Source organism: Lactuca sativa, chromosome 2, assembly GCF_002870075.4.
Source record: "Lactuca sativa cultivar Salinas chromosome 2, Lsat_Salinas_v11, whole genome shotgun sequence".
NCBI lineage: Eukaryota > Viridiplantae > Streptophyta > Magnoliopsida > Asterales > Asteraceae > Lactuca > Lactuca sativa.
The window spans coordinates 124,032,985-124,060,889 of record NC_056624.2 but is presented as its reverse complement, the minus strand read 5'-3'; the positions used below and the strand labels follow the sequence as shown (position 1 = coordinate 124,060,889).

General features: G+C 37.9%; 1 protein-coding gene across 1 annotated transcript; it reads left to right on the top strand.

Annotated features, from left to right (window-relative positions):
* The first annotated feature begins 10,823 nt into the window (after window positions 1–10,823).
* LOC111921786 (extensin-2) lies at window positions 10,824–15,699 on the top strand. The gene is made up of 3 exons (XM_023917368.3): window positions 10,824–12,259; window positions 12,976–15,251; window positions 15,338–15,699. Exons 1-2 carry the CDS (start codon window positions 10,912–10,914, stop codon window positions 15,213–15,215), a joined length of 3,588 nt encoding a protein of 1,195 aa, XP_023773136.2. The 5' UTR covers window positions 10,824–10,911; the 3' UTR covers window positions 15,216–15,251; window positions 15,338–15,699.
* Window positions 15,700–27,905: the final 12,206 nt, after the last annotated feature.

Below are 27,905 nucleotides of genomic sequence, written 5' to 3'. Positions count from 1 at the left end.
CACAGGATTTGGGAAGACCATAGTTGTCGAACTTTGACATATACAAAACGGGAGAAAAACAAATTCAAGTTAGTTGATTGATTGAGTCCTTAGTAAATCACCCAAATGAAATACTAAGGCTAGGACCCAACACAATATTCTACAACTCGGGAGAGGGATGCCGTAACCCTAATTGCAGAATATTTGAAGGTAAGTGAATGACGATTCACTAATTTCCACCACGAAAAAATGAAAAATGAATTTAAGTTTTAAATCTATGAAAACTCCTAGATCCTTTGAGATTCATTGATCTTTCAATGGCATGTTTAAATCTCGATATGCCCCTCTTATTTGTGACTGGGATGCCGAGGATCACAAAGCGGGTGTGAATAACCATGCAAACTTACATGGTGCCCTCACATGTTACAGTCACCTATTCGATGTGCCGATAAATCACACACGCTCCACCGAACTATGACAAACATTGAGTCACCCTTTGCTACCTTTGCTTAGAACCATTTAGTGTGCCGGTTAACCACACACGCTCCACTAACGTCTTCGCAAGGGCACAAAGTGTAATTTCATGGAATTGCATCAATTCACTTTTGCCTAAGTAACTAAGATTGGGAATTTTATGAAAACATTTAGTTACTTTTATACTTCATTATACTTATAATGGAAGGTTTTGTCCTATCCTACCCGTTCGGCTAACGACCCTCCACTAGTCAAGAGTGTGGTGGGTAAGAGTGGATACCCATTCAATCGCCATTTTATAGGCAATTTCCTTAAACACCCCTTATAGACCAGCTTCGTGAATGAGGCCTACTAACGGTAAGACTGACTTTTACTCATACATATATATAATGTTAGACTTTTAATGTTATATATAGTATAGGGTGTATTTTATACTTTCAAAATATAAGGTGGTCTAATTTAACAATTATACTTTTAATTCAATTAAATTGTAAACCTAAACTTGTATGGATTTATTAAACCTCTTTTAGCTATACACCTTAATTAATTAATAAAACCATAAGGGTGTGATTTGAACTTTTTCAAAACTATGCTAGGTTTTTAGAATTTAACATTCCTAATTAAACTTTTAATCAACTTTTAAATTCCAAAACTTGAGGGCAAGTTTTAAAACATTTCAACACATTAGGGTTTAGAATTTAAATATACATCAAAATTAAACTATTTAATCAAAATTTAAATTCCAAAACTTGAGGGCAAGTTTTGAAACCTTTTTCAAAACATTAGGTTTTAACTATTTAAATTTCAAAACAACAAAACTTTTGGGTTCAAATTTAAACTATAAAACCTAAATGGCAAAATATGAAACTTTTCATAACAACAAGGATCAAATAACAAATAATTCAAATTAACATTTATTCACTTACTTATCCATATTTGATTTATTTAATGATTTCTTGCAAAACAATTTATCAATTTAGTCAAAATAATTAATCAATTATCTTATAAGGAAACAATTATCTTATTAATTGATAAATATCTTCAATTAGATCAAAAATATAGTCAAATATATCATATAATCAGATTAATATAGATCTAACATGATAAGGTAACTATCCATAAGCAAAAACAGCAAGAAATCGCGAAATACCCTCCATCTGACGAGCTGACTCGGCGAGTCAGGCTTGGACTCGGCGAGTCTGCGTGGACTCTGCGAGTTCAGCCATGGACTCGGCGAGTACAGCCTCCAGAATCCAAAAAAAACGAATTTTCCAGTTACATAAAGCATCAATACAATTGAAACCAAGTTCGTCTCTGATACCACTGATGGGTTTTGGTCATAAGACATCCTATGTGCTCATACAAACCCTAATGCTTGGATCTAGGTTTCTCTATTGTACATGCTTTGAATCCAAGACTATAAACCCTAATTCTAGCATATGGAAATCAATATTAACATATAATTAGGTTTAAGATATTACCTTGATTGTTATGTAGCAATAACAATCCTAATTCCTTCTTGAATTGACTTTGGAAGGCTTAGAGTCACAAGTGTCACTCCTCTAATGGTTCACAAACACCATAAGCAAGAGGATGAAGAGGAGAGAAGATGGAGGCTGCCCAAAACGTGTTCTAACCCTAGAAAAGAAGTTCCCCACGTTTTTGAGCCTTAAGGGTTCTATATATAGTGAGGCTATTAGGGTTATCTAACAAGGAAACCCTAATTTGGTTGCTTAAGCCCTAAGCAACCCATGGAGCCCTTTCTTAAAGCCTTGGACGACTTCATATGGGCTTCCCCCATAGAATTCGTCCACCTTATAATAAAAGGCAATCCATGGCCCAAATTGCAATTATCTTATAATTACAATTCCACTCCCTTAAGTTTAATTAATCTCTTTTAGTCACAAAACTAATTACCAATTTATTATTGACTAATATTAATTAAACAATATGATTTCTCCTTTAATATATTATTCCCATAATATATTAATAAATCATATTTAATCCTTTCTCTCCATGATTCATCCTATCAAGTTGCTTTGGTGAAGGCAACCCAAAAGGACCATGCACCATCGGGTCAAGTACATACCAAAATAGTTATGGACTTAGACACTAATCCAACACTATTATCACAGTACAACATACTAATAAGTCCTTACCCTTATAAGGTACTCCATAACCCACTAGTCAACCCCTTGTCAAAGTCACAGTCCTCAGTCAAGGTCAACAATCCATGTTGACTTCAACTCGTCGAGTACCCTCGACTACTCACCGAGTTCCTTGAAGCACATTCCAACTCGCCGAGTCACCGGGGTGACTCGTCGAGTTCCTTCGATTCTTGATCAAACTTTAAGGCCACCCATCGAGTTTCCTCCTTGTAACTCGACGGATGCACACACATACATATCCTGGAGAAAACTCATCCGACTCGCCGAGTTGTTCTTCAGCTCGTCGAGTCTATGGTAAATTTTCATCGGACTCATCGAGTTGTTCCACCAACTCGTCGAGTTCACGACCATCTTCATGTGACTCGTCGAGTCAACCTTGCGACTCGCCGAGTCCATTCAGTCCTTTTTCCATACAGACTTGCTTTGAGCCATGCAGCGGCTCCAAATCACAGATCCAAGCTTCTAGGGCATGCTTATCACGTAAAGTTGCAAACTTTACGTGCATGCATGGCTATAAAGGCTCTAAATGCCTATTTTAAGTTCTTAATGGAGCTTCATGCTCAAGGGGGGCTTAATCATGACCAAAACTGTAACTTTATTCTTCTAGAATCCAAGGAGGGTCTAGATCTGAAGTTACCACCTTAGATCTAGCCCATAGCTCCTCTTTCCAACTTCATATTCCCACAAAACCCTAAAACTCAACCAATAGAAAAGATTCACAAGGAAAAAGGTGATTTAGGTACCTCTAGAAGATGATAAATGAGATAAGTGTTGATTCCCACACTCTACTCGCTCCAATCTCCTTCTCCTCCAAGCCTTTTCCCTCCAAGATCCTCTTTTCAAGCTTCAAACACACAATGGGCACACACACACGTATTAGGGTTCTCACGGACTCTCTAGAACTATAAAGAGGACCAAGGGAGGCTAAGCTTCCTTTTAATAGGGTGCAAACCCCGAGATTTAGGCTTTCATCTGCCAGCTCCTACTCACCGAGTCCCAATATGGACTCGTCGAGTAGGCCACTTAACCCGCGATCCCACCCCGCTGCTACTCGATGAGTAGGGCAACCAACTCGTCGAGTAGGACCTAACCCAAGAAGTCTTGTTTAAAACGATACTTGAGAATCGGGGCGTTACATTGTTTATATTCCATAGTTCTTCAAGTTTTCTTCAATTAAAGCCCAATTTGTCTTTTCCAAATCAACCAAAGCTCGTGTACTCGACCAATCATTTTGATTATGAATGGACAAATGTTCCTCTATTTTTCTTTTAAGCACAAGCCAATTTTCTTCATTTCTCCATGATGACAAGCCCACTTCATGCATCATCTCCACTAGTTATCAAGCCCAATATTCCTTGTTGTCTTCCAAGTCCATTTGCCTCCTAAAGATCCGGTTCCACTAGTCTCCTTAAAATCTACAGTTACTCATGAAACTAGAAAGTACTTGAAAAAGTCATAAAATAACAAAAAGGAAAATATGCATGGATATTGGATAAATTAGGAATGATATATGCTAAAATAAACTATAAAAAGAAGCAAATAAAATGAAACTATCATCACTTAAAACTACAAAAGAAATAAGAGAACTTGTCATTTCAACTTTTGAATCCGAGCGCTAGGAATATTCAAAATAGAAGCTTTGACTTTTGATTGAAACCAGAGAACTTGAAATACTCGAAAAACGATCTTCTACATTCGATAGATGGAGGTGGTGACAATGATCCACTTACAACATTTTGATTAACCAATAAAGTTTCAATATTTTTCGAAACATGACTAGTAGTTTTTTGAAAAATGGAATGTTCATCGTCGATTACTGTTTGTCACAATGAAAATAATGAAACACATAATTCATTTACAAGATTTGATAGGTAAAATCCTATTATGTCTTGAACATATTGATGCATATAGATTCTCATTTATATGTGAAGTTTGTGATCAAGTGGAAGGAGAATTGTAATCTATAATGTTCTTGATATTGGTTAATTTTTCATCAGGGTTTATATTATGGACACATATAAATGGTTTGTGCTCATCATATCACCTACATGACGTGTCATTTGAAAAATATATTTTACTTGGGAAAACTTTCTATGTGGCACACCGCATAAATAAGCAAGCCTACAAACCTATTGTACCATGTCTCAATGTTAAATGGTGCAAAAATTAAAAGTTTAAGGATTTAATTGGCATGATTACGAAATTTGGTGGTAAAATAATGATGATTTTGAGACTTTTGAATGACTTAATGGATAAAGTTTCCAACTTTATCCATTAGGATACCAGCATAAGGCAAGATCTACATTTATAAATCCAATAAGTCATTAATAAGGCCAAAACTTGAACATTGACACAAAGTAACTCCAACTAAGACTCCTTTCTCAATTATTAGAAACTTAGAGACCACCAGAGAATCATAACAAGCTCTAGAGTTCCTCAAACTCCAAGAGCATCCATAAAAGGGACCAAAACCACCGAAATTGATGGCAAACTAGAATATAGAAGAAGAAATGCCAAAGTAAGAGCTTTATACCTCAAATAACTCGGAAATCAGAAGAGGATGATGATTCCAAGCCCGTACCTTGCGACCTTGCACCAAAATGATCTTTCTCCTTCCTTAAGTTCCACCAAAATACAAGAACAAGGTCTTCAATCAAGTAAACAAGCTCCTAAACAATCATGGAGGCTATGGTTTCATTGAAGAAGGGTTGATGGCTGAAGAGGATGCCCTAATCCTTGATATTAGGTGCTTAAATATGGAGGAAACCCTAAAAATCATGGGCTTGGGTTGCAACAACTGCCACATCCTGGCGCTCTTCTTTCCATGTCATGGTGGCCATCGAAAACGTGTGTTTCATGCATTTTGCATGCCATGTAGTGATGCTCTATTTACTACATCGTGGAACTAGATTTTCCCCAAAAATCTTACCTTTAGTCCCGCTGAGTCCTCAACTAATTTATCTTGGAAAACGAGTGTTACAATTGCCCTTATGTATTTTATTTTTAAAATGAAAAGGTTCCAACCTACCACCCTTGTATTGGCCTTCGTTCATATTCCAGATTTGGTTTTTCCAACTGAATACTTTCAAATGATTTCATCGAACATATAGCAAAATCGAGCACCTTTTTGGATCATCACTAGAGGATACTGATTTATGAGCTTGTTTCAGTAAATACGACCCAAGGTATTTCGGTTCTTCATTTTTCTTCATATTCGATTTCAACCCTAGTTTCTTACTAGAAGAATTAGATTTTGTTTTCAAAATTGATTTTAGATTATTCACCGAAGATGAAGGCTTAACAACTAGAGATTGATTTGAGTAATTCGTTTTCTTGTTGTCATCATCTATTACAACGATTTCCAATTGTTCTTTCTCCTCATTTTTTACTTTGATGTTTGAAAATCACCTAGATCAAGGAACTGTTATTTGAAATTGATTCGTATTCATGACTGCAAGATAAGTAACTTGAAGAACATTGGAGCTTTCCATTTTACATATTATGTTATGGAGTCGATCCATAAAGTTTTCAACGATTCCAATGCTTAAATTGATTGAATCGGTGTCAGGAGTTGTATTCCATTACATGGCCGATTTTAGGTTTGAGGATTTCATCGCGAAAATTCATGTTGATTACGGGTTTTAGATTAGGATTTTGTGTTCGTTACAATTTCAGATTTTGGTTTATTATGGTTTTAGATTTCATAAAATCGGTTTTGATTTCATTTTTTTTCTTGAGCTTTAGATTATGATTTTAGTATTAGGTTTCAGATTCTAGACTATGGATCTAATATCAGATTTGGTGGTTGTAAGAGGTGTTAGTGGTAACTATAGTGATGACTACAAGAGGTGTCGGTGGTGGTGTTGTATGCATACAATGGATGGTGGATTGTTTTAAAAAAGAAATAGAAAGATGAAGAATGATGGATAAAAGAAGGCAAGACCAACAAATATTCAATATCTTTTAAAATAATTATACAAAATAAATTATAAATGAATTAAAACATTAAAAGAACTTATTAAGGACAATATAGTCGTTTTATGTCTGGAGGGATTAAGCGTGCAAGTTTAAACCAAACGAATAACGATCCAAATTAATTCTTGAAAATAGGGACAAAATGTGTATTTTGGCTTCTGCTCAAGGATGATTTGTGTAATTTACTCTTAAAAGAATAATAATATTCTCTCTCTCTCTCTCTCTCTCTCTCTCTATATATATATATATATATATATATATATATATATATATATATATATATATATATATATATATATAAGATTTTTAATTTTTTTAAAACATAACAAACATGTTTTGATTTTGTTGTAAATAAAATCATAATGTTATTTACATCACATAAAACTACAAATATTTTTAGATAAAACTATAAATATTTTTATGATTAAATGATATTTGAGGTTTGACAGAAAAAACAAAAGAGAGGCCCCTAAGTTACCAAAATTTGTAATTAAATTATTAACATTTAGTATGAGTAAATGCCCCCTTAATTTAAAGGCTATGAATACATAGTTAATTCAGTAAGAGTTTGTTTATCCAATAAAAAATAATGATCTTAATTATTTTCAAATTCTATGCATCTCAAATGATTATATTGATAGCCATTTTGAAGACATTTAAGTTGTTTTCTAGATGGTCCGTCAAAGCCAATACCTAAATCTTCATTACCTTATCATATGGCTCTCATTCTAATAAGCCTACACAGTGAAAACATTCAAGTAGAATTTGATATTTAGCCATTCATGAAATTTATGACTAAAACATTTTATTATTGATTCGTTTTACAACAAGAATTCACAAAAATAACACTCCCGCTTTAAAGTATAAAAGTTATATGGTCTAACACGAAAAAGTATTAAGTTATATTAATATATAAAATTTAAACCGAATTTATTGATCATTATTCATTAAAGCAACATGCTTGGATCATGTCGACATTTAAAATGAATCGTGCAAGTAGAATGCAAACGACCACCTGTCAATCATTTCTAATTAAAAAGAAAGAAAATTGCTAGAAATATTTTAAAATTTGTGATGGGTTACTAAGAGTGGAGACAAATTAAAAAAGAAAAAAAAAAGAAAGAAAAAGAAAGAAACAAGTAAGTACTCCAAGATCCAATCGTAATCCAATGCCACCTTGGTCTTCATTTTATTATAAAGTAACGCTGATATTAAAATACATGCGAAAAATACTAACTTTAAAAGTGGCATTATTCAAAAGAGACTAAATACTAAATGTTTAAATTATAGAAAAGATGGTAAATGTAGTTAGTTAGGGGTAACATCCCGCATGCTTGTGAACTAAATTTGTAAAAAGGGGAAAGGTGTTAAAAACATGTAAAAACTAATATGTTAAAACAAAAGTAAATACAAATAAAAATATACACAAAAAGTAAAACATAAATATATTATAAAAAAATTATTTTGTAAATACAAATTTAAAAAATAATATATAATTACAAAAAAAAACATGTAAAAGAAAACTTACTAAGAAAATTCCAGGATGAAACTTAACTATAAAAAAACATAAAAAGGTAAATGTATAAAAAGACTGAAAACAATTTGTAAACAAAGTTAGGATCAAATCATAAAAAGAAACTTATAAAAAAATGTAAAATAATTTTTACAAATGAACTTTAAAAAAGGTTCTAAATAACAAAAAAACAGATGAGAAAGCTATAAAAAATGATATATATAAAACGGAAAAATCTTATTAAAAGCATTTAAAAATGAAATGTGTTTAAAAGTAATTATGTCTAAAAACTTTTTTTTAAAAGAAAATAATTTCATGAAAAACAAAGTAATAGAAAATATAAAAGAATTCGCAAAATAAAATTTCTAAAAAACTAATTTTAAAAAGAAAAGTTGAAACAAATGTGGGAGTTTATGGATACGAATTGAAGGATCGAACCGTGCTCATATGGATACGAATTGAAGTTCTGAATTTTAATATGAATATTACATTTACATAACTTCTAATTTTATATAAAAAAAATGTCAATGTCACAGTGATGGGTAATTTTGCAGTATCATTAGAAAATCTACTTGAACATAACACCAAACCAATATTCGAAAAAGTTATTAATTTCATTATGGAATCCACAATGTCGAACCCAACTACGAAACCTAATAACACAATTAAGAAACGATTTGGTAAATTAGAATTCCTCAGTTGGGTTTAACAATGACATAATTTTAATCAAAAATGATATAATTTCTCCTTTTGTTTTTGTTTCCTTCTGCTTTCTTTCTAATTTTACCGTATATATAAATTTAATTTACTATTAACGTAATTAATTATTAGATTTTGTAAAATGTACCAATGAAAAGCCGCCCTACCCCACCCAAAAAACACATGCAACAACCCAAATATTATATTGGATTCTTGTAGAATTAGAAAAGAGTAGGAGTAAAAGGCCAAAATTTTGAAACTCTGAGGTTCTAGCCTTCTAGGGATATGTCTTTAATAAAGTGTAAATAAATATCATTTTATTTATAGTATACGATAAATCGAATAATTTAATAAAGTTGTCCCAAATTGAAAACCCTCATTTGCTTGTTCTTTCTAATGGTTTTTGTGTTGTCTATGCTATCATAACTTATACTATATGCTACATTTTACGTACTTGTATATTAATACGTTTTGCTGGCCTTAGCCGACCAAAAAATATAAATTATCTAGCTTAGAAACTGATAGACTATTTCAATCCTCGATTTTTTTAAAAAAATATTTGGCTTCAATTGGTTTAAATGATGCTTTTATGGTGTTTGACATTTCTTACAAGTAGTACGTTGTAACAATCTTAATAAACCTACACATGCATACATATGTAATAAAGGTTATATAGTGGCTGTTTTGTAAAACTTCTTCAACTTGATACAAATCATATGCAAATTGAAAAATTGTAAATAGTAAGCTGTGGAAATAAGTGCATGGATTAGGTATTGCATTATCATGGAAATTGACAATTTTATTTTGTTTCCATCAAAGATACTATTTTTGAATGAGGAAATTCGACATGCATGTGAGATAATGAGAAAATGATTTGTTGACTTCAAAAGGTGACACCTTGCAAAAGAAAACACCAAAACATCATCTAGCACTCCATTGAAATTATTTTTAGTCCCCATCATATATATATATATATATATATATATATATATATATATATATATATATATATATATATATATATATATATATATATATATATATATATATATATATATATATATATATATATATATATAACAAAAACTTGTCAAATACAATCAGCTTTGTTAATATCTTGTAAGAATTATTAAGAACAATTAGATACATTTGAATAAAATATTAAAAAAAAATCAAACCATTATATTTGAACTTATTAAAAACAATAGTTATATTGCTTTTCCAAAGCAAAGTAGGATTGTAAATGAGGCATTTTATAATTTATACTAGAAATGGCAGAGCACCTGTCTGGATCACAGCATAAAAAATTTGGAGCAGGTAATTAACGCTCTAAAAGATAATGTTACCGTACCTATTAATATTATAATCCGTATATAAAATTTCATTATTAGTTTGAAAAAACATAATATTGACCAAAACTTATTTCTTTTTTTACTAAGCTTAATATAATAAATATAAATAACACTATTTTTGTATATTATCATCAATATTTGAGTAGTAGTTGAATATCATTACTGAATTATTTATTATGACAAGTACTTGTTTTAATTAATTGCCTAAATTGTCCAATACATCCATATTTTCTAACCATGTCGATTATTTAAAAAAAATATATTCTTCGGGTAATTTTTAGAGCACGGAGATATGGACATAGTTTCAAACAAAACAACCTTAAAAAGTGAGTGTAAATGAGTTGAGCCGCCTCTAAGTTCAATAATGCTCAAGATAATGAACTTTTTTAAGACTCGTTAATAACAAAAATATCATTTTATTATTGATTGTATTTTATACGTAAATGTGTATAAAAAGTAAACATATAGACTTTATCTACAACATATATACAGGGTTGAACCCGAGTTGCAGTTTTAACGATTCAAACCCTTGTAAACGACCACTTAAAAAAGTAGAGCATGTGTCCCAGCTGTATTACCATTGGCAAGTTTTCTAATACACAAACTGCATTCTTACTCTCTGCCTGACAGCTTCCTTCTAACGACTATTCTCTTTGTCTTCTATCTATATATATCATCAACTTTACTTCCAAACACATCATCTCACCATCTCTCTCCCCCTTCCACCCTCTTCACCCATCACCGGTGAACCATGAGAGTTACCGCCGGTGGCGGCCGCCCTTTAAGGGCTAGTCTATGGCCTATTGTCATCGCATTCACGGTATTTGCTGTTGCTAACCTTGTAGCTGTTTCAGCTGATCCTTACATCTATTCTTCACCACCTCCGCCATACATTTACAAGTCACCACCTCCACCTGTACATTCACCACCACCACCTTATGAGTACAAATCTCCACCACCACCGGTACATTCACCACCACCTCCATATATATACAAGTCTCCTCCTCCTCCAGTACATTCCCCACCACCACCATATGAATATAAGTCTCCACCTCCACCGGTGCATTCACCACCACCACCATATGAGTATAAGTCTCCTCCTCCACCGGTGCATTCACCACCACCACCATATGAGTACAAGTCTCCTCCTCCACCGGTGCATTCACCACCACCACCATATGAATACAAGTCTCCACCTCCACCGGTTCATTCACCACCACCACCTTATGAGTACAAGTCTCCTCCTCCACCGGTGCATTCACCACCACCACCATATGAATACAAGTCTCCACCTCCACCGGTGCATTCACCACCACCACCTTATGAATACAAGTCTCCTCCTCCACCAGTGCATTCACCACCACCACCTTATGAATACAAGTCTCCTCCTCCACCAGTGCATTCACCACCACCACCTTATGAATACAAGTCTCCACCTCCACCGGTTCATTCACCGCCACCACCATACGAATACAAGTCTCCTCCTCCACCGGTTCATTCTCCACCACCACCATATGAATACAAGTCTCCACCTCCACCGGTGCATTCACCACCACCACCTTATGAGTACAAGTCTCCTCCTCCACCAGTGCATTCACCACCACCACCATATGAATACAAGTCTCCTCCTCCACCGGTTCATTCACCACCACCACCATATGAGTACAAGTCTCCTCCTCCACCGGTTCATTCACCACCACCACCATATTACTATAAGTCTCCTCCTCCTCCGGTGCATTCTCCACCACCACCATACTACTACAAGTCCCCACCACCACCAGTGAAATCACCCCCACCACCATACTATTACACGTCCCCTCCTCCACCGGTGCATTCACCACCACCACCGTACTACTACAAATCTCCTCCACCACCGGTTAAGTCACCACCAACTCCATACTACTACAAGTCTCCACCACCACCAACAAAATCTCCTCCACACTATTACTATACTTCTCCACCACCACCAACCCCATACCACCCTGCCCCTCACCCTCACCACAACAAAGCCATCGTAAAGGTCGTGGGTAAAGTTTACTGCTACAGTTGCTATGACTGGAAATACCCAATTAAATCACACGCGAAGCACCACCTTAAAGGTATAAATTTAGTTCTATATGAATTCGGCAGTATGCATGTGCTTTTGATGGTTGACCCATGTTCCATTTCTGTTTTCCTCAATATTTTTATCCATCAATACACACATATAAAATCGTCTTTCAAAAACAATTGATCTAAAAATGAAACATGAAAATTATTTTATTTTATTCGTTAACTTACATCTTAAGAAACATGAAAATGAAAACTATGTATTTTTATACAATTAAAGCATGATTTTACAAGCTTTTATTTAATTTTTGAGATAACGTGCTATATATGCCCTTATAATTATATATTTATTATTATTATATCTATGCCCTTATAATTATATATTTATTATTATTATATCTATGCCCTTATAATTATATATTTATTTATTATTATACCATATAAATGTGGACCGAAAAAACGAATATCTTTCGAATCCTTAAAAATTACAATACTTTAAAAACTAAAGATGCCTTTTTAAAGTTACGCATATTCTTTCTATGAAAGTTCTACATTTCGTATCATATATTTATGATTATTTTTTATTAAAGAATTCTGATAATGATTTATTAAATAAAATCAATCCAAAATTATACCAAGCATACCAAACCATGTTTTAGTTTGATATTAATTAGATGATCACAAGGTATCAGTTATTGCTAAGTGCTAAAAAAGGTTGATCCAAACGAAACATGATGTTGACTTATTTTATATATGCGTGCAAAAGGTGCTGTTGTGGAGGTCACATGCAAGGCTGCGGGTGAAAAAGAAATTTCTGTATATGGAAAGACTAAGATCAACGGTAAATATGCAATTACTGTCGAGGGTTTGGACTATTCAAAATATGGAGGAGCTAAAGGTTGTATTGCTAAGCTTCATATGGCACCAAATGGAACCAAATGTAACATTCCAACAAATCTCCATGGGGGTTTGAAGGGTGCTGAGCTTAAGGTCAAGTCCAAAAACGCTTATGAGATTGTCCTTCAAGCTAAAGCTTTTGCATATGCTCCTAAGACTCCTTCAAAGATATGTGAGAAGCCAAAGCCAAAGCCGGAGCCCACTCCTTCTCCCTACTATTACAAATCTCCACCACCACCACCACCGACTTACTTGTACAAGTCTCCTCCTCCACCCGTGAAGTCTCCTCCTGTGTACCATTATACATCACCCCCACCACCTAAGAAATCACCACCTCCTCCATACCACTACACATCTCCTCCCCCGCCAGTTAAATCTCCACCACCACCATACCACTACACTTCACCTCCACCACCAGTGAAGTCTCCTCCCAAGTATTACTACACATCACCTCCACCACCTAAGAAATCACCACCTCCCCCATACTACTACACATCGCCTCCACCACCGGTTAAGTCTCCACCCCCACCATACCACTATACTTCACCACCACCACCAGTTAAATCTCCACCACCACCATACCATTACTCTTCACCACCACCACCAGTGAAGTCACCGCCCCCACCTTATCACTACACATCACCTCCACCACCAGTGAAATCACCGCCACCTCCATACCATTACACATCACCTCCACCTCCTGTTAAGTCACCACCTCCACCATACTATTACACATCACCTCCACCACCAGTGAAATCTCCACCCCCACCATATCATTATACTTCACCACCCCCACCCGTGAAATCCCCGCCACCACCATATCATTACACTTCACCTCCCCCACCAGTAAAGTCCCCTCCACCGCCTTACTACTACACATCACCACCACCACCAGTGAAATCTCCACCCCCACCATACCACTACACTTCACCTCCCCCACCAGTCAAATCCCCACCACCACCATACCACTACACTTCACCTCCCCCACCTGTGAAGTCCCCTCCGCCGCCTTACCATTACACATCACCACCACCACCAGTTAAATCTCCACCCCCACCATACCACTACACTTCACCGCCTCCACCAGTAAAATCCCCACCAACACCATACCACTACACATCACCTCCACCACCCGTGAAATCTCCACCACCCCCATACCACTACACCTCACCTCCACCACCGGTTAAGTCACCACCGCCACCATATCATTACACATCACCCCCGCCACCAGTTAAATCCCCACCACCACCATACTATTACACTTCACCTCCTCCGCCTGTAAAATCCCCACCACCACCATACCACTACACATCCCCTCCCCCACCAGTTAAATCTCCACCACCACCTTACCACTACTCTTCACCACCACCACCAGTTAAGTCCCCACCACCACCATATCACTACACATCACCTCCACCACCAGTTAAATCCCCACCACCACCTTACCATTACACATCACCTCCACCACCAGTGAAATCTCCACCACCTCCTTACCACTATACTTCACCTCCACCACCAGTTAAATCCCCACCACCACCTTACCACTACACGTCACCTCCACCACCAGTAAAATCTCCACCACCTCCTTACCATTATACTTCACCTCCACCACCGGTTAAATCCCCACCACCACCTTACCACTACACATCACCTCCACCACCAGTGAAATCTCCACCACCTCCTTACCACTATACTTCACCTCCACCACCGGTTAAGTCCCCGCCACCACCATACCACTATACATCACCTCCACCACCGGTGAAGTCCCCGCCACCACCATACCACTATACATCACCTCCACCACCGGTTAAATCCCCACCACCACCTTATCATTATACATCACCTCCACCACCTGTGAAATCTCCACCACCCCCTTACCACTATATTTCACCTCCACCACCGGTTAAATCCCCACCCCCACCTTATCACTACTCCTCACCTCCACCACCTGTGAAATCGCCACCACCTCCATACCATTATACATCACCCCCACCACCAGTTAAGTCCCCACCACCTCCATACTACTACATATCTCCCCCTCCACCAGTCAAATCACCTCCACCACCCGTATACATCTACGGTTCTCCTCCACCCCCAGTTCATTATTAGACTCCCATAACTTCGTTGTTTGCTAGTTACAATCATGTAAGTATATCTCTTTATTTCCTTTGTCATAATAAAAATTTATATCATGTGACATGTCCTTAACAACTTCATATACATTTATGCAGGTTTTATTTTGAGTACGAATTCAATAAAGAAGGCTTCACAAGGATATGTTTGAAAAGTAGTTCATCCACACCCATTCCTTTTTAATAAGGTCTTGAACATTGCACTTCAAAGTATCAATATTTTCTATAACGACCATTTCCTTTCTACTTCATTGTTCTGGGCCATCCTATCTATGAAGAAGAGCTTAAAGGGTTATATACCGAAATGTAAAAAAAAATGTACAACTGGTTACCATTGGAAGAGGGTGATAAGAGTGTTGTGGCTTTAATATATTTCTTTTTACGTTTTAATTTACATTGTATAAATAGGTAGATGATGGTTATTTTATATTTATATATATTATTGATTTGATCTTTTTTCATTTCCGTGTCTTGTATGATTTTTGAGCATTTTTCATGACTTAATACGCACTCAAAGAAAAAATTAATCATTAATACTTAATTAGGTTCTCCCACAAAACTATATATAAGTTTTAAACACACACACACACATATATATCATGCAATATGTGCCTAAGTAATTTATTGTGTAGTTGACACCTATATATAGTTAATTTGAAAAAAATAAACTTCACAACTATCCCAACTTTTTTTTTGTTTTTAATTTTTTTAAACATTAATTTATGAATAGTTTTTATATGTTGTTTCAGTTGTGAATTGTCTACTTTCGAAACATGCTTTCATTTTTTTTTAAACATGTAGACGACTTTAATTTGATCTTATCTTAAGAAATTAATTAACTGGGATTATCCACTTGAAATAATAAATAAATTACATAAAGATTTAAGTGATATCCAGATCATGTTCATCATTATTTAAAATGGAAGATGATCAGTTCCAGAAAGTGATTGAAGGAAATTTGAATGGCAAAAGTTGGTGAGGAATTAATCAATCATTCTAACTGCTCCGGTTTGATTTCACATATTTCAGGGCCAATAAGACTGAAATCTTAAAGATGTGTGTGTGTGCCGGGGGGGGGGGGGGGGGGGGGGGGGTGGTTTACTTTTGTTTAATAGTGATTAATAAACATTTTTTATTGGATTATACCAAGAATATTATTAAAACTAAAAGATAGCAAGAAACGATAATTACAAGTTTATAACAGGTTCATACAGTTTAAAACCTGGTCACTTTGACAACTATCCCAATTAAGAGATTAACCATTTCTAGCTCTATTTTTAGCCATCGAAAAGCATAGAATTAGACCTCGCTATCCAATTCCAAGCTGGTTCGGACCGAAGCATTAATAACCTGTTTGTTTCTGAAAGTAAATTTCTCATGAATGGAATTTACATCAATTAAGAGTATATATTCAAATACAGGATATTTGGCCAATACATATAAATGGGCTAACTAAATTATACAACATATGGGCTACAAATATGTATACATCAATATGTCTGTGCAGTTTGAGTGGGAGGACGAGAGCAAACGCTCAAACTGAATCTGAAATCCATGAAAAGAGATGAACGGAGCCATTTGGTGAAAGTGTCTGCATATTGAAGGGTGGAAGGGACATGAGGAACATGGATTTTACCGCTAGCAACCTTGTCACGCACAAAGTGAATATCCATTTATATATGTTTGGTGCGTTAATGCTACATTGGATTAGATGATAAGTACACAACACTAACGCAATCGCAGTAGACAATGGTTGTGTTGGCAAGGGGTGAGTGAAATTATTGGAGAAGGTTTTGTAGCCAACAAGTTTCAACTAGAATATTGGTGACACCCATGTATTCTGCTTTAGCACTAGAGCGAGAAACAGTTTGTTGATGCTTCGATTACAAACATAAGAGATTGTCGCCGAGGAAAACGCAATAGCTACTAGTGGACCGTCTAGTGGACAGACATCCCCCCAATCAACATCTGAACATGCAACAAGGCTCATAGTAGAGAAGGAATGTAGATGAAGCCGGTAATCAAGTGTAACGCAAACGTACCTAAGAATTCGATTTGAGGCATGCAAGTGAGGTTCCATGGGTGCTTCATAAATAAATAAATCTCATGCATGTCATAAGATAGGACTCGACGGGTAAATGTAAGATACTGAAGTCCACTCGCAAGACTGTGATACAAAGTAGGGTCTAAAACTGGGGAGGCATAGTGATCCAGTTGGACTCACGCATATTTTCATCAAGAAAGAAATATACCTTTGTCATCACGGGTAGCTGCAATGCCTAGAAATATGATAAATCGCCCATATCCTTCATGGCAAACTCAGAGGCCAAAAAGGATATGATACGCTGCATAAGATCTCTAGATGAAGCCGTGAGAAGAATATCATCAACATGAAGTGTAACAACCCAAAAATACGACCCAAAAATTTCATTTTTCAATATAACCAAAAACCAAGATCTGAGTGTCATATCATAAAACCATACGTGATGTATCCCAAACATAATAAAAACACTGTGCGGAAAACTGTATCATATCTATGTCATATCAAAATCAAAAACTAAATCAACTCCCAGGATAAAAGTTGAAGCTGTGGTGTGTGCGATGCCATCATCCCGAGCTCTTCCCTCTGCTTGCGGAAGTACCTGAAACCAAAACTGAAACTGTAAGCACGAAGCTTAGTGAGCTCCCTCAAACTACCACATACCATACAATATCATATCAAGCACATACTGGGGCCTTTCCCCCTCCATCGGACGAAGTCCGAAGCTGACTGACTGGGACCTTGTCCCCTACATCGGACCGAAGTCCGAAGCTAACTGACTGGGGCCTTGCCCCCTCCATCGGACCGAAGTCCGAAGCTGACATCGGACCGAAGTCCGAAGCTGACTGGGACCTTGTCCCCTACATCGAACCGAAGTCCGAAGCTGACATCGGACCGAAGTCCGAAGCTGACTGGGACCTTATCCCCTACATCGGACCGAAGTCTGAAGCTGACTGGGACCTTGTCCCCTACATCGGACCGAAGTCCGAAGCTGACTGAACATAACATAAACATATCACTAGCATGAACACACATAAATCCTGTCTGAGCCACGAAGGCATCAAACATACTGACTACTGCATCGGATCAAAATCCGGATACTACTGCTAGCTAAATGGGCCGGCATTGTGGCCTTAGACCCGTTCCTACTGGAAGGAAACTCACCTCGTGAACTGGCTGCTGTGTGTGTGGCTTTGGAAGCTAACTGCTGCTGCTCCGGTATCTCCCCGGCTACAAGTCCATAAACACACTCAATCAAATACTAAACACTACACTGGGTAAAATGACTCTTTTACCCTTGGTCAAAGTCAACTCTTGGTCAAAGTCAACTATAGGTCAAAGTCAACCCACAGTTGACCTGACTCGCCGAGTTGGGCCGCCAACTCGCCGAGTCTCTAATCTCACTTCTCAATCCTACTCGTGGCTACTCGTCGAGTATGACATCGACTCGACGAGTACCCTCTCGATCCAAGAACTCAGACAATCTTCATCCGACTCGCCGAGTCATATGAACAACTCGACGAGTTGTTCTTGAGCTTAAGAAGATTGCCTTGGACTCGCCGAGTTGTATGAACAACTCGCCGAGTCCCTCCATTACTGAGTCTACCCTCAAACTCGCTGAGTCCACTCCACTACTCACTGGTCCCACTCGACACCGCTCAAAAGGAAGAAATCGGGGACTCGCGACTCGACTCGCCGAGTCACCGCCATGCAACTATTCTACACTCGATTCTGCTCGAATCCAATACATACAAATGATAGATCTTAGTCCAATAAGCTGATTTACCACGTAAAGTTTCCAACTTTACGTGTACAAACACATGAACAAGGGAATAAAGGCTAAAAAGGCACTTAAAAGGGTAGATCTAGGGTTATGATGCAAAATAGCTCCATAAAGGCAATAGATCTGGGCTCTACAACTCCTAAATGAACAGATCTAAAGATATCTTGACATAAAAGGGCTTCCATATCAACATAAGGCTTGAGAAAAGCATCAACTAGATCTAGAGGGGGTTTTAAAGCATAAAAGGGAAGGAACTCCGAAGAATACCTCAAAGAACTCTTGTTTTCACTTGAATCTCTGCTCTACAATCCTTCTCCTTCTTCAAGCCTTCACAAATGCACACAAGATCACTTAAAATCACTCAAGAAAGAATTAGGGTTTTCTCACAGCTTCTGAGGGTGAAGGAGGCGAGAATGGAGGCCATAAGGTGGCTTAATAGTGGGCAACCCGGGGATTTAGGGTTTCTCCCAGACGGACAGACTCGCCGAGTCCAGAATATGGACTCGCCGAGTCGCCAGCTAACACGTGCTCGAAATCCCAACCCTACTCGGCGAGTCAGGCTATGAACTCGCCGAGTCCCTCTTGCAAAACTTCAAAATAAATACCAAGGAATCATCATACCGGAGACGGGTCGTTACAATTCTCCCAACTTATCTCAGACTTCGTCCTCGAAGTCTGCTACGGCTGAATCTGCAAATATCTCTAGGTAGTGCTCTCTCATTTCCTCCTCAGCCTCCCATGTCCACTCAGACCCCTTTCGGTGCTGCCACTGCACCTTCACTAACTGAATTACCTTGTTCCTCAAGGTCTTGGTCTTCCGGTCCAGAATCGCGACCGGCCTCTCAATATAATTCAAGCTGCTATCAACCTGAATATCCTCTAGGGGAACGACTGCTGACTCATCCACCAAACACTTCCTCAACTGAGACACATGGAAAGTGTTGTGGATCTGACTAAGCTCCTCAGGAAGATCTAACCGATAAGCAACCTGATGTGTGTGAAACGAACTAAGTTTTAATCCTACTAACTTAAACACAAAGACAAACACACGAAAGGCAGTGTACCTATCGATTAATAATATAGTTGAACCAAGTAGGGTATCGAACACAGGGAACGGTAAACAATTAAAATAAATGCTAATATTATCTAAATAAAATAAGTAATATAAAGGGGGTTTTCTCTAGTTTTACAAGACTAGAAACTTAATTAGAATAACCAATACACAAATAAATTAACTAGCAACTAAAACAATTAATTACCAACTAAATTCAATAGTAAAGAGGACTTCTGTTTAGGTACGACTCATTTGTTCCCATGGATGATTTTAATGTATCGGATTCATTCTTCATTGGCTACCGATTAAGATAATTAGGTTCACGTTCGCTATTCCTAATTCTTAGAAAACAAATTAACTCAAGCAATGGCCAGTTGTCTAAATTAACGGGTTTCCTAGATTATTGATTCGGGTTAAGTAAGACTTGTAGTGGTTAACTAAATTAGCCCTTCAATTAACCTCTTGTCGATGTTCATCCAACAAGCTTACACATTAACTTACCTATCTTTTAGTTAATTCTAGTTTCACGTTCGTTATTCCTAGACATACAACTATGTGGTCACAATAAATCATATGAAATTAATAACTAAGAGATGTTCATACAACTTAATTACTGATTTATTAACACAAGAATAGTTATTGTCAACACATAAGGTTCTTTAACAAGCTTAACTAAACATAATTACCAATTAAAATTAATCCTACTCAAATAATCAATCCATGTTCACAAAATTGTCTACCCTCATAGAAGAATAAGTTTTTAGCTCATGATTGCAGTAAACATAAACTCAAAAACGAAATCAAAGTATGTAAACATGATTCAAATCAAAAATTTACTAAGAATAAACCAATTGTCTTGATTCTCTTCACAATTGAATGTAGGGTTGATTCTTCAGTTCCTCACGACCTAGCAGCACTTCCAATCGTTTCTCGGCCTCCTAGGGTTTCTCTCCATCCTATGATATCGATCTGAAAGTCCCTTTATATAGATTTTCACAAAACAGAGGATACTCGGCGAGTCCAGTGACCTACTCGGCGAGTCCGTCACTTAAACCCCGTGTACGGCAAGTCAGCGCGCCCAGAATCGCGAAAGTTCGATACAACTCGCCGAGTAATCGATCCTACTCGCCGAGTACGTTTCGAATCAGCATTTTCTCAAAACACGAAAGTCGTCCGAAATTGTGTCTACTTTTCAGAACATTTTGAAGCTCGTCAATCGGAGTTATGGTTTATGAGATATGGCCAAAACACTGACGAGGGGTCAAGCTGTCCAGCAACATCCTTCTTTCTTCAAAATCCAAGATCCAAGCTTCCAATCGCTAGTTCCGCTTCCTTTTCTATCCGAGCATGTAATTGTTGCTGAAAAATGAAATTATAAACTAATTAAGCACCTTTTGTTCATTAAATGAGACAACAACAACATAAAGTATTAAGATAATGCATGAATTATATGACTAAATATGCTCATATCAAAATACTCCACACTTGACTTTTGCTTGCCCCCAAGCAAAACTGAATTTTAGGACACTAATATCACATAAAACAATCCCAATTGAACCCAGCCATTCTGCCAAGACCGCAACGCATGCATTTGTGTCTAAAATTTTTCCTAAGGAACCCCCCATACTCTAAATACTCACAATCCTCATAAACATTCGCCCACTTTTTCCGAACAATGCTCATTTTATGCATCCCTCCGAATCCATCCGCAGAAAACCTCCTAACCTCAAGGTATTTTTGGTTGAGCAACCCAAGCATACATAATCTAGACAATTACAATTTATGATACCATATTGGAGCTCTTTGGAATTCTTCACTTCTTTGACATTTGATCTTTAATTTCTTTGAATTCAGGAGCTTGTTGTTTGATTTTTGGTATCTTCAACTTTTTAAATCTTCGGAATTTTGATCTTTTGATCTTCACTATGATTGCACCAAAATTCTTACAGCTTTTCTTGTAATTCTCTTTTTTTTTTACATGTACCTCACTTTTTTTTTCACTCACAACCTACATGCTTAAGCAAGAGCGCTCAACTTCAACCTTTATTGATTAAAGATAAAAATTTTCCTGGATACATTTCTGGTACACGATGCTAAACATATTGCATCCTTCAAACTAAGCAAGGTCGTGTTTTTTTCCCATGATTTCACTAGAATAAGGAAGCCACAAATGCACTAGAACGTATATAGGCTCAACTAAACATTTGGGTTTTCATGCAATCATCAAATATAATACTAGCATGATCCCTAATTGCTTTACCAAAATTTTCTAATTTAGCCCTAGCAATTTTAATGCAAAATTTTCAAAATTAACTAAAATTTCAAGATTTTTGAAATTTAACTAAAATTTTAGCTAATTTAACCAACCCCCTACCCCACACTTAATTTATGCAATGTCCCCATTGCATATTACGCATGATAAAGAACAATAAAATAAAGAGAGAATTGGAACAAACTCCCCTGTGATAGTAGTTGCGAGGTTAATCTTCTTCTTTAAGCTTCATCTCCAGCTGACTTTAGACATGGGAACAGCTCATCCATGCCTTGGGTGTCAAAATCTCGTGTGGTTGACAACTCTAAGTATGTGGGAAAAAGCATCTTGGAATCGCCTAGAAATGGTCTTCAAAAATATAGCCAATTGCCGCTTTGAATTGAATCAAATTGTCGACTCAAAGATAAAAGAATGAGCAACTCGTCGAGTTTTATGTGCAGACTCGCCGAGTTGAATTGTCATATGGGCCGAAATCGTGAAATTCCGATGGAACTTGTCAAGTTATAAGGGTGCACTCGACGAGTTTTCGGCTCTGATCGTGCAAATTCTTCTTTCTGCTTCAGGTCTGTTTTTGAGGTCAAATAGGGTATTAAGGTAATACACCTCCTTATATTCTTCAATGACGAAGCTCCTTTTTAACCGTTAAAACCATCGGACTTATAAAATCACTCAAATCTTCTAATCTTCTCGTCTACAACTCGACCCCTCACTTTATTTCCTCACGCTTTATTCGTTCATTCTATCCCTCACCCTATATTCTGAAAAGATCAAAAACAAATACCAAGTAATAAAAATAATCAAAACAAAAATCATAAATTATCCCTAAATACTAAAAGTTTAGAAAGAAAAAGAAAAGAAAACTCTAATGACGGGTTGCCTCCCGCAAGCGCTTCTTTTTGTGCGAGTCTTTAGCTGGACTCCCAACTTAATAAACTTCTAATAAATTCGATGCCCATCCATCCATTGCATTAAATATTTTCATTGGACCAATTTGTAAAATTCGACTCTTTGCTTCAAAAATTGGCCAAACGAGCTTGAATTCATAAAACCCAAGAATATTGACAAGGGTTGGAACCGGTTGGATACTAATCAAAAACGGATCGTGCCTCAGAACATTCTCCAAAGTTGGAGTCGTCACCCCACGCTTCGAAACACAAACCGGAAGAAAAGGGGACCATGTCGTGGTAATGGTCAAACCACGGCTTGGTTCCTGCAATTCAGCTTGTTCTTGTTCTTCATCCGACCTCTCTGCTAGCAACCTTTCCAGTTCCTCCAAGTCTCTTTCTGGATTAAATTCTTCATCTTGTAACTCAGATGTCCCTTCTGTGTTGGGCAAGATGTTATCTAACCATCTTCCAAATTTCATCAAATCTTCATCTGAGTCATACTCCTCATCTCCTTGCTCAATTTCCTGTACTACTTCCTCAAGAAAAGCATCAAAAGCATCGACATTTGGAAAATACATAATAAATAAAAATAAAAATAAAAATAAAAAATTAAACTAAATAAAAAAAATAATCAACAAATAAAAAATAATAATAATTAGCAAATAAAATTAACTATTTAGAACCGTTCCCCGGCAACGGCGCCAAAAACTTGATGTGTGTGAAACGAACTAAGTTTTAATCCTACTAACTTAAACACAAAGACAAACACACGAAAGGCAGTGTACCTATCGATTAATAATATAGTTGAAGCAAGTAGGGTATCGAACACAGGGAACGGTAAACAATTAAAATAAATGCTAATATTATCTAAATAAAATAAGTAATATAAAGGGGGTTTTCTCTAGTTTTACAAGACTAGAAACTTAATTAGAATAACCAACACACAAATAAATTAACTAGCAACTAAAACAATTAATTAACAACTAAATTCAATAGTAAAGAGGACTTCTGTTTAGGTACGACTCATTTGTTCCCATGGATGATTTTAATGTATCGGATTCATTCTTCATTGGCTACCGATTAAGATAATTAGGTTCACGTTCGCTATTCCTAATTCTTAGAAAACAAATTAACTCAAGCAATGGCCAGTTGTCTAAATTAACGGGTTTCCTAGATTATTGATTCGGGTTAAGTAAGACTTGTAGTGGTTAACTAAATTAGCCCTTCAATTAACCTCTTGTCGATGTTCATCCAACAAGCTTACACATTAACTTACCTATCTTCTAGTTAATTCTAGTTTCACGTTCGTTATTCCTAGACATACAACTATGTGGTCACAATAAATCATATGAAATTAATAACTAAGAGATGTTCATACAACTTAATTACTGATTTATTAACACAAGAATAGTTATTGTCAACACATAAGGTTCTTTAACAAGCTTAACTAAACATAATTACCAATTAAAATTAATCCTACTCAAATAATCAATCCATGTTCACAAAATTGTCTACCCTCACAGAAGAATAAGTTTTTAGCTCATGATTGCAGTAAACATAAACTCAAAAACGAAATCAAAGTATGTAAACATGATTCAAATCAAAAATTTACTAAGAATAAACCAAAATTGTCTTGATTCTCTTCACAATTGAATGTAGGGTTGATTCTTCAGTTCATCACGACCTAGCAGCACTTCCAATCGTTTCTCGGCCTCCTAGGGTTTCTCTCCATCCTATGATATCGATCTGAAAGTCCCTTTATATATATTTTCACAAAACAGAGAATACTCGGCGAGTCCAGTGACCTACTCGGTGAGTCCGTCACTTAAACCCCGTGTACGGCAAGTCAGCACGCCCAGAATCGCGAAAGTTCGATACAACTCGCCGAGTAATCGATCCTACTCGCCGAGTACGTTTCGAATCAGCATTTTCTCAAAACACGAAAGTCGTCCGAAATTGTGTCTACTTTTCAGAACATTTTGAAGCTCGTCAATCGGAGTTATGGTTTATGAGATATGGCCAAAACACTGACGAGGGGTCAAGCTGTCCAGCAACATCCTTCTTTCTTCAAAATCCAAGATCCAAGCTTCCAATCGCTAGTTCCGCTTCCTTTTCTATCCGAGCATGTAATTGTTGCTGAAAAATGAAATTATAAACTAATTAAGCACCTTTTGTTCATTAAATGAGACAACAACAACATAAAGTATTAAGATAATGCATGAATTATATGACTAAATATGCTCATATCACAACCGGACCCACCCGGGCCAAAACCCTGAAAGGACCAATAAATCTGGGGCCCAACTTGCCCCTCTTCCGGAACCTGATGACCCCCTTCCAAGGTGAGACCTTCAGAAGGACCATATCTCCCACCTGGAACTCCAAGTCTGAACGCCTCCTGTCGGCGTAGCTCTTCTGCCGACTCTGCGCAGTCTGCAGTCTACTACGGACCTGCTGGATCAACTCGGTCGTCTTGAGCACCACCTTTGTGCTCCCGATGACCCGCTGACCGACCTCGCCCCAACAAATCGGGGTCCTACACTTCCTCCCATACAGCATCTCAAAGGGTGGTCGATCAATGCTCGCATGATAACTGTTGTTATACGGAAATTCCGCTAACGGAAGATACGTATCCCAACTGCCACCAAAATCTAGAACACATGCCCTAAGCATGTCCTCAAGAGTCTGAATCGTCCTCTCGCTCTGCCCGTCCGTCTGAGGGTGGAAAGCGGTGCTGAAATGGAGACGAGTACCCATCTCGTCGTGGAACCGCTTCCAGAATCTGGATGTGAAACGGACATCTCGGTCTGACACCACCGATACCGGCACTCCATGACGTGCCACAATCTCTCGCACATAGATATCGGCTAACTTCTCCGCCGATATACTCTCCTGGATCGGGATAAAATGGGCACTCTTCGTCAACCGATCCACTACTACCCATATCGAATCCACTCCTCGTGCGGTCCTGGGGAGCTTGGTGATAAAATCCATGGTGATGTCCTCCCATTTCCACACGGGAATGTCTAACGGCTGCATCTTGCCGTGAGGTCTCTGGTGCTCCGCCTTGACCTTCCGGCAGGTCAGGCATCTCTCAACGTACCAGGCGACGTCCCGCTTCATGCAGGGCCACCAATAATCAGGTCGAAGATCTCGATACATCTTCGTTGCTCCTGGGTGGATAGAAAACCGAGACTTATGAGCCTCATCCATGAACACTTGCTGTACTCCACCCCAGTACGGTACCCACACCCTCCCGTGAAGCATCAGCAATCCCCGACTATCATAATCAAACGAGGCTACTCGGCCCACTATCCTCTCACACTTCTGCCTCTCCTCCTTGAGGCCTTCCACCTGAGCCTCCTTGATCCGCTCCAACAACGGAGTGATCACTGTCATCCTCAAACACAGATCTCTGATAGGGGCCGCTGACACTTTGCGGCTTAGGGCGTCGGCGACCACGTTGGCCTTCCCTGGATGGTAAAGGATCTCACAATCATAGTCCTTTAGCACATCTAACCACCTCCTCTGCCTCATGTTCAGACTCGGCTGATCCATAAGGTACCTCAAACTCTTGTGATCCGTGTAAATGGTACAACGGACCCTATAAAGGTAATGCCTCCAAATCTTGAGGGCAAACACAACCGCCCCCAGCTCCAAATCATGGGTAGGATAATTAGCCTCGTGAGGCTTCAACTGTCTCGAGGCATAAGCTATCACATGGCCTCGCTGCATCAATACTGCTCCCATACTTGTGATCGAGGCATCACAGTAGACTACGAAGTCCTCTACTCCCTCTGGCAAGGTAAGGATCAGAGCCTCGCACAATCTCTGTCTGAGGGTCTCGAACGCTGTCTGCTGCTCAGGACCCCAACGAAATACCACCGACTTCTTGGTCAGTCGGGTGAGCGGCACTGCTATCTTGGAGAAGTCCTGAATAAATCTCCGATAATACCCTGCCAACCCTAGGAAGCTCCGAATCTCAGATGGAGACTTCGGGACCTCCCACTGCATCACGGCCTCTATCTTGGCCGGATCTACCAAAATACCCTTCTGGTTGACGAGGTGACCAAGGAACTGCACCTCGCGCAACTAGAACTCACATTTGGAGAACTTTGCGTAAAGTCTCTCCCTCCTCAAAGCCTCCAGCACCTCCCGCAGGTGCTCCTCGTGCTGCTCCTGCGCCTTGGAATATACCAAGATATCATCGATGAATACTATCACTGACCGATCCAGCATCGGCCTGCACACGCGATTCATGAGATCCATGAACGCGGCTGGAGCATTGGTGAGCCCAAATGGCATCACCACAAACTCATAATGACCATACCTGGTCCTGAAAGCAGTCTTCTATACATCCTCATCTCTAACCCGCATCTGATGATAACCGGAGTGTAGGTCGATCTTGGAGAACCAAGACGCTCCCTGAAGCTAATCAAACAAATCATCTATCCTCAGAAGTGGGTAACGGTTATTCACCGTTACCTTATTCAACTCCCGATAATCTATACACATACGATGCGACCCATCCTTCTTCCTTACAAACAGGATCGGCGCTCCCCAAGGCGAACTGCTCAGCCGAATGAAACCCTTGTCTAATAGCTCCTGCAGCTGTGTAGACAACTCCTGC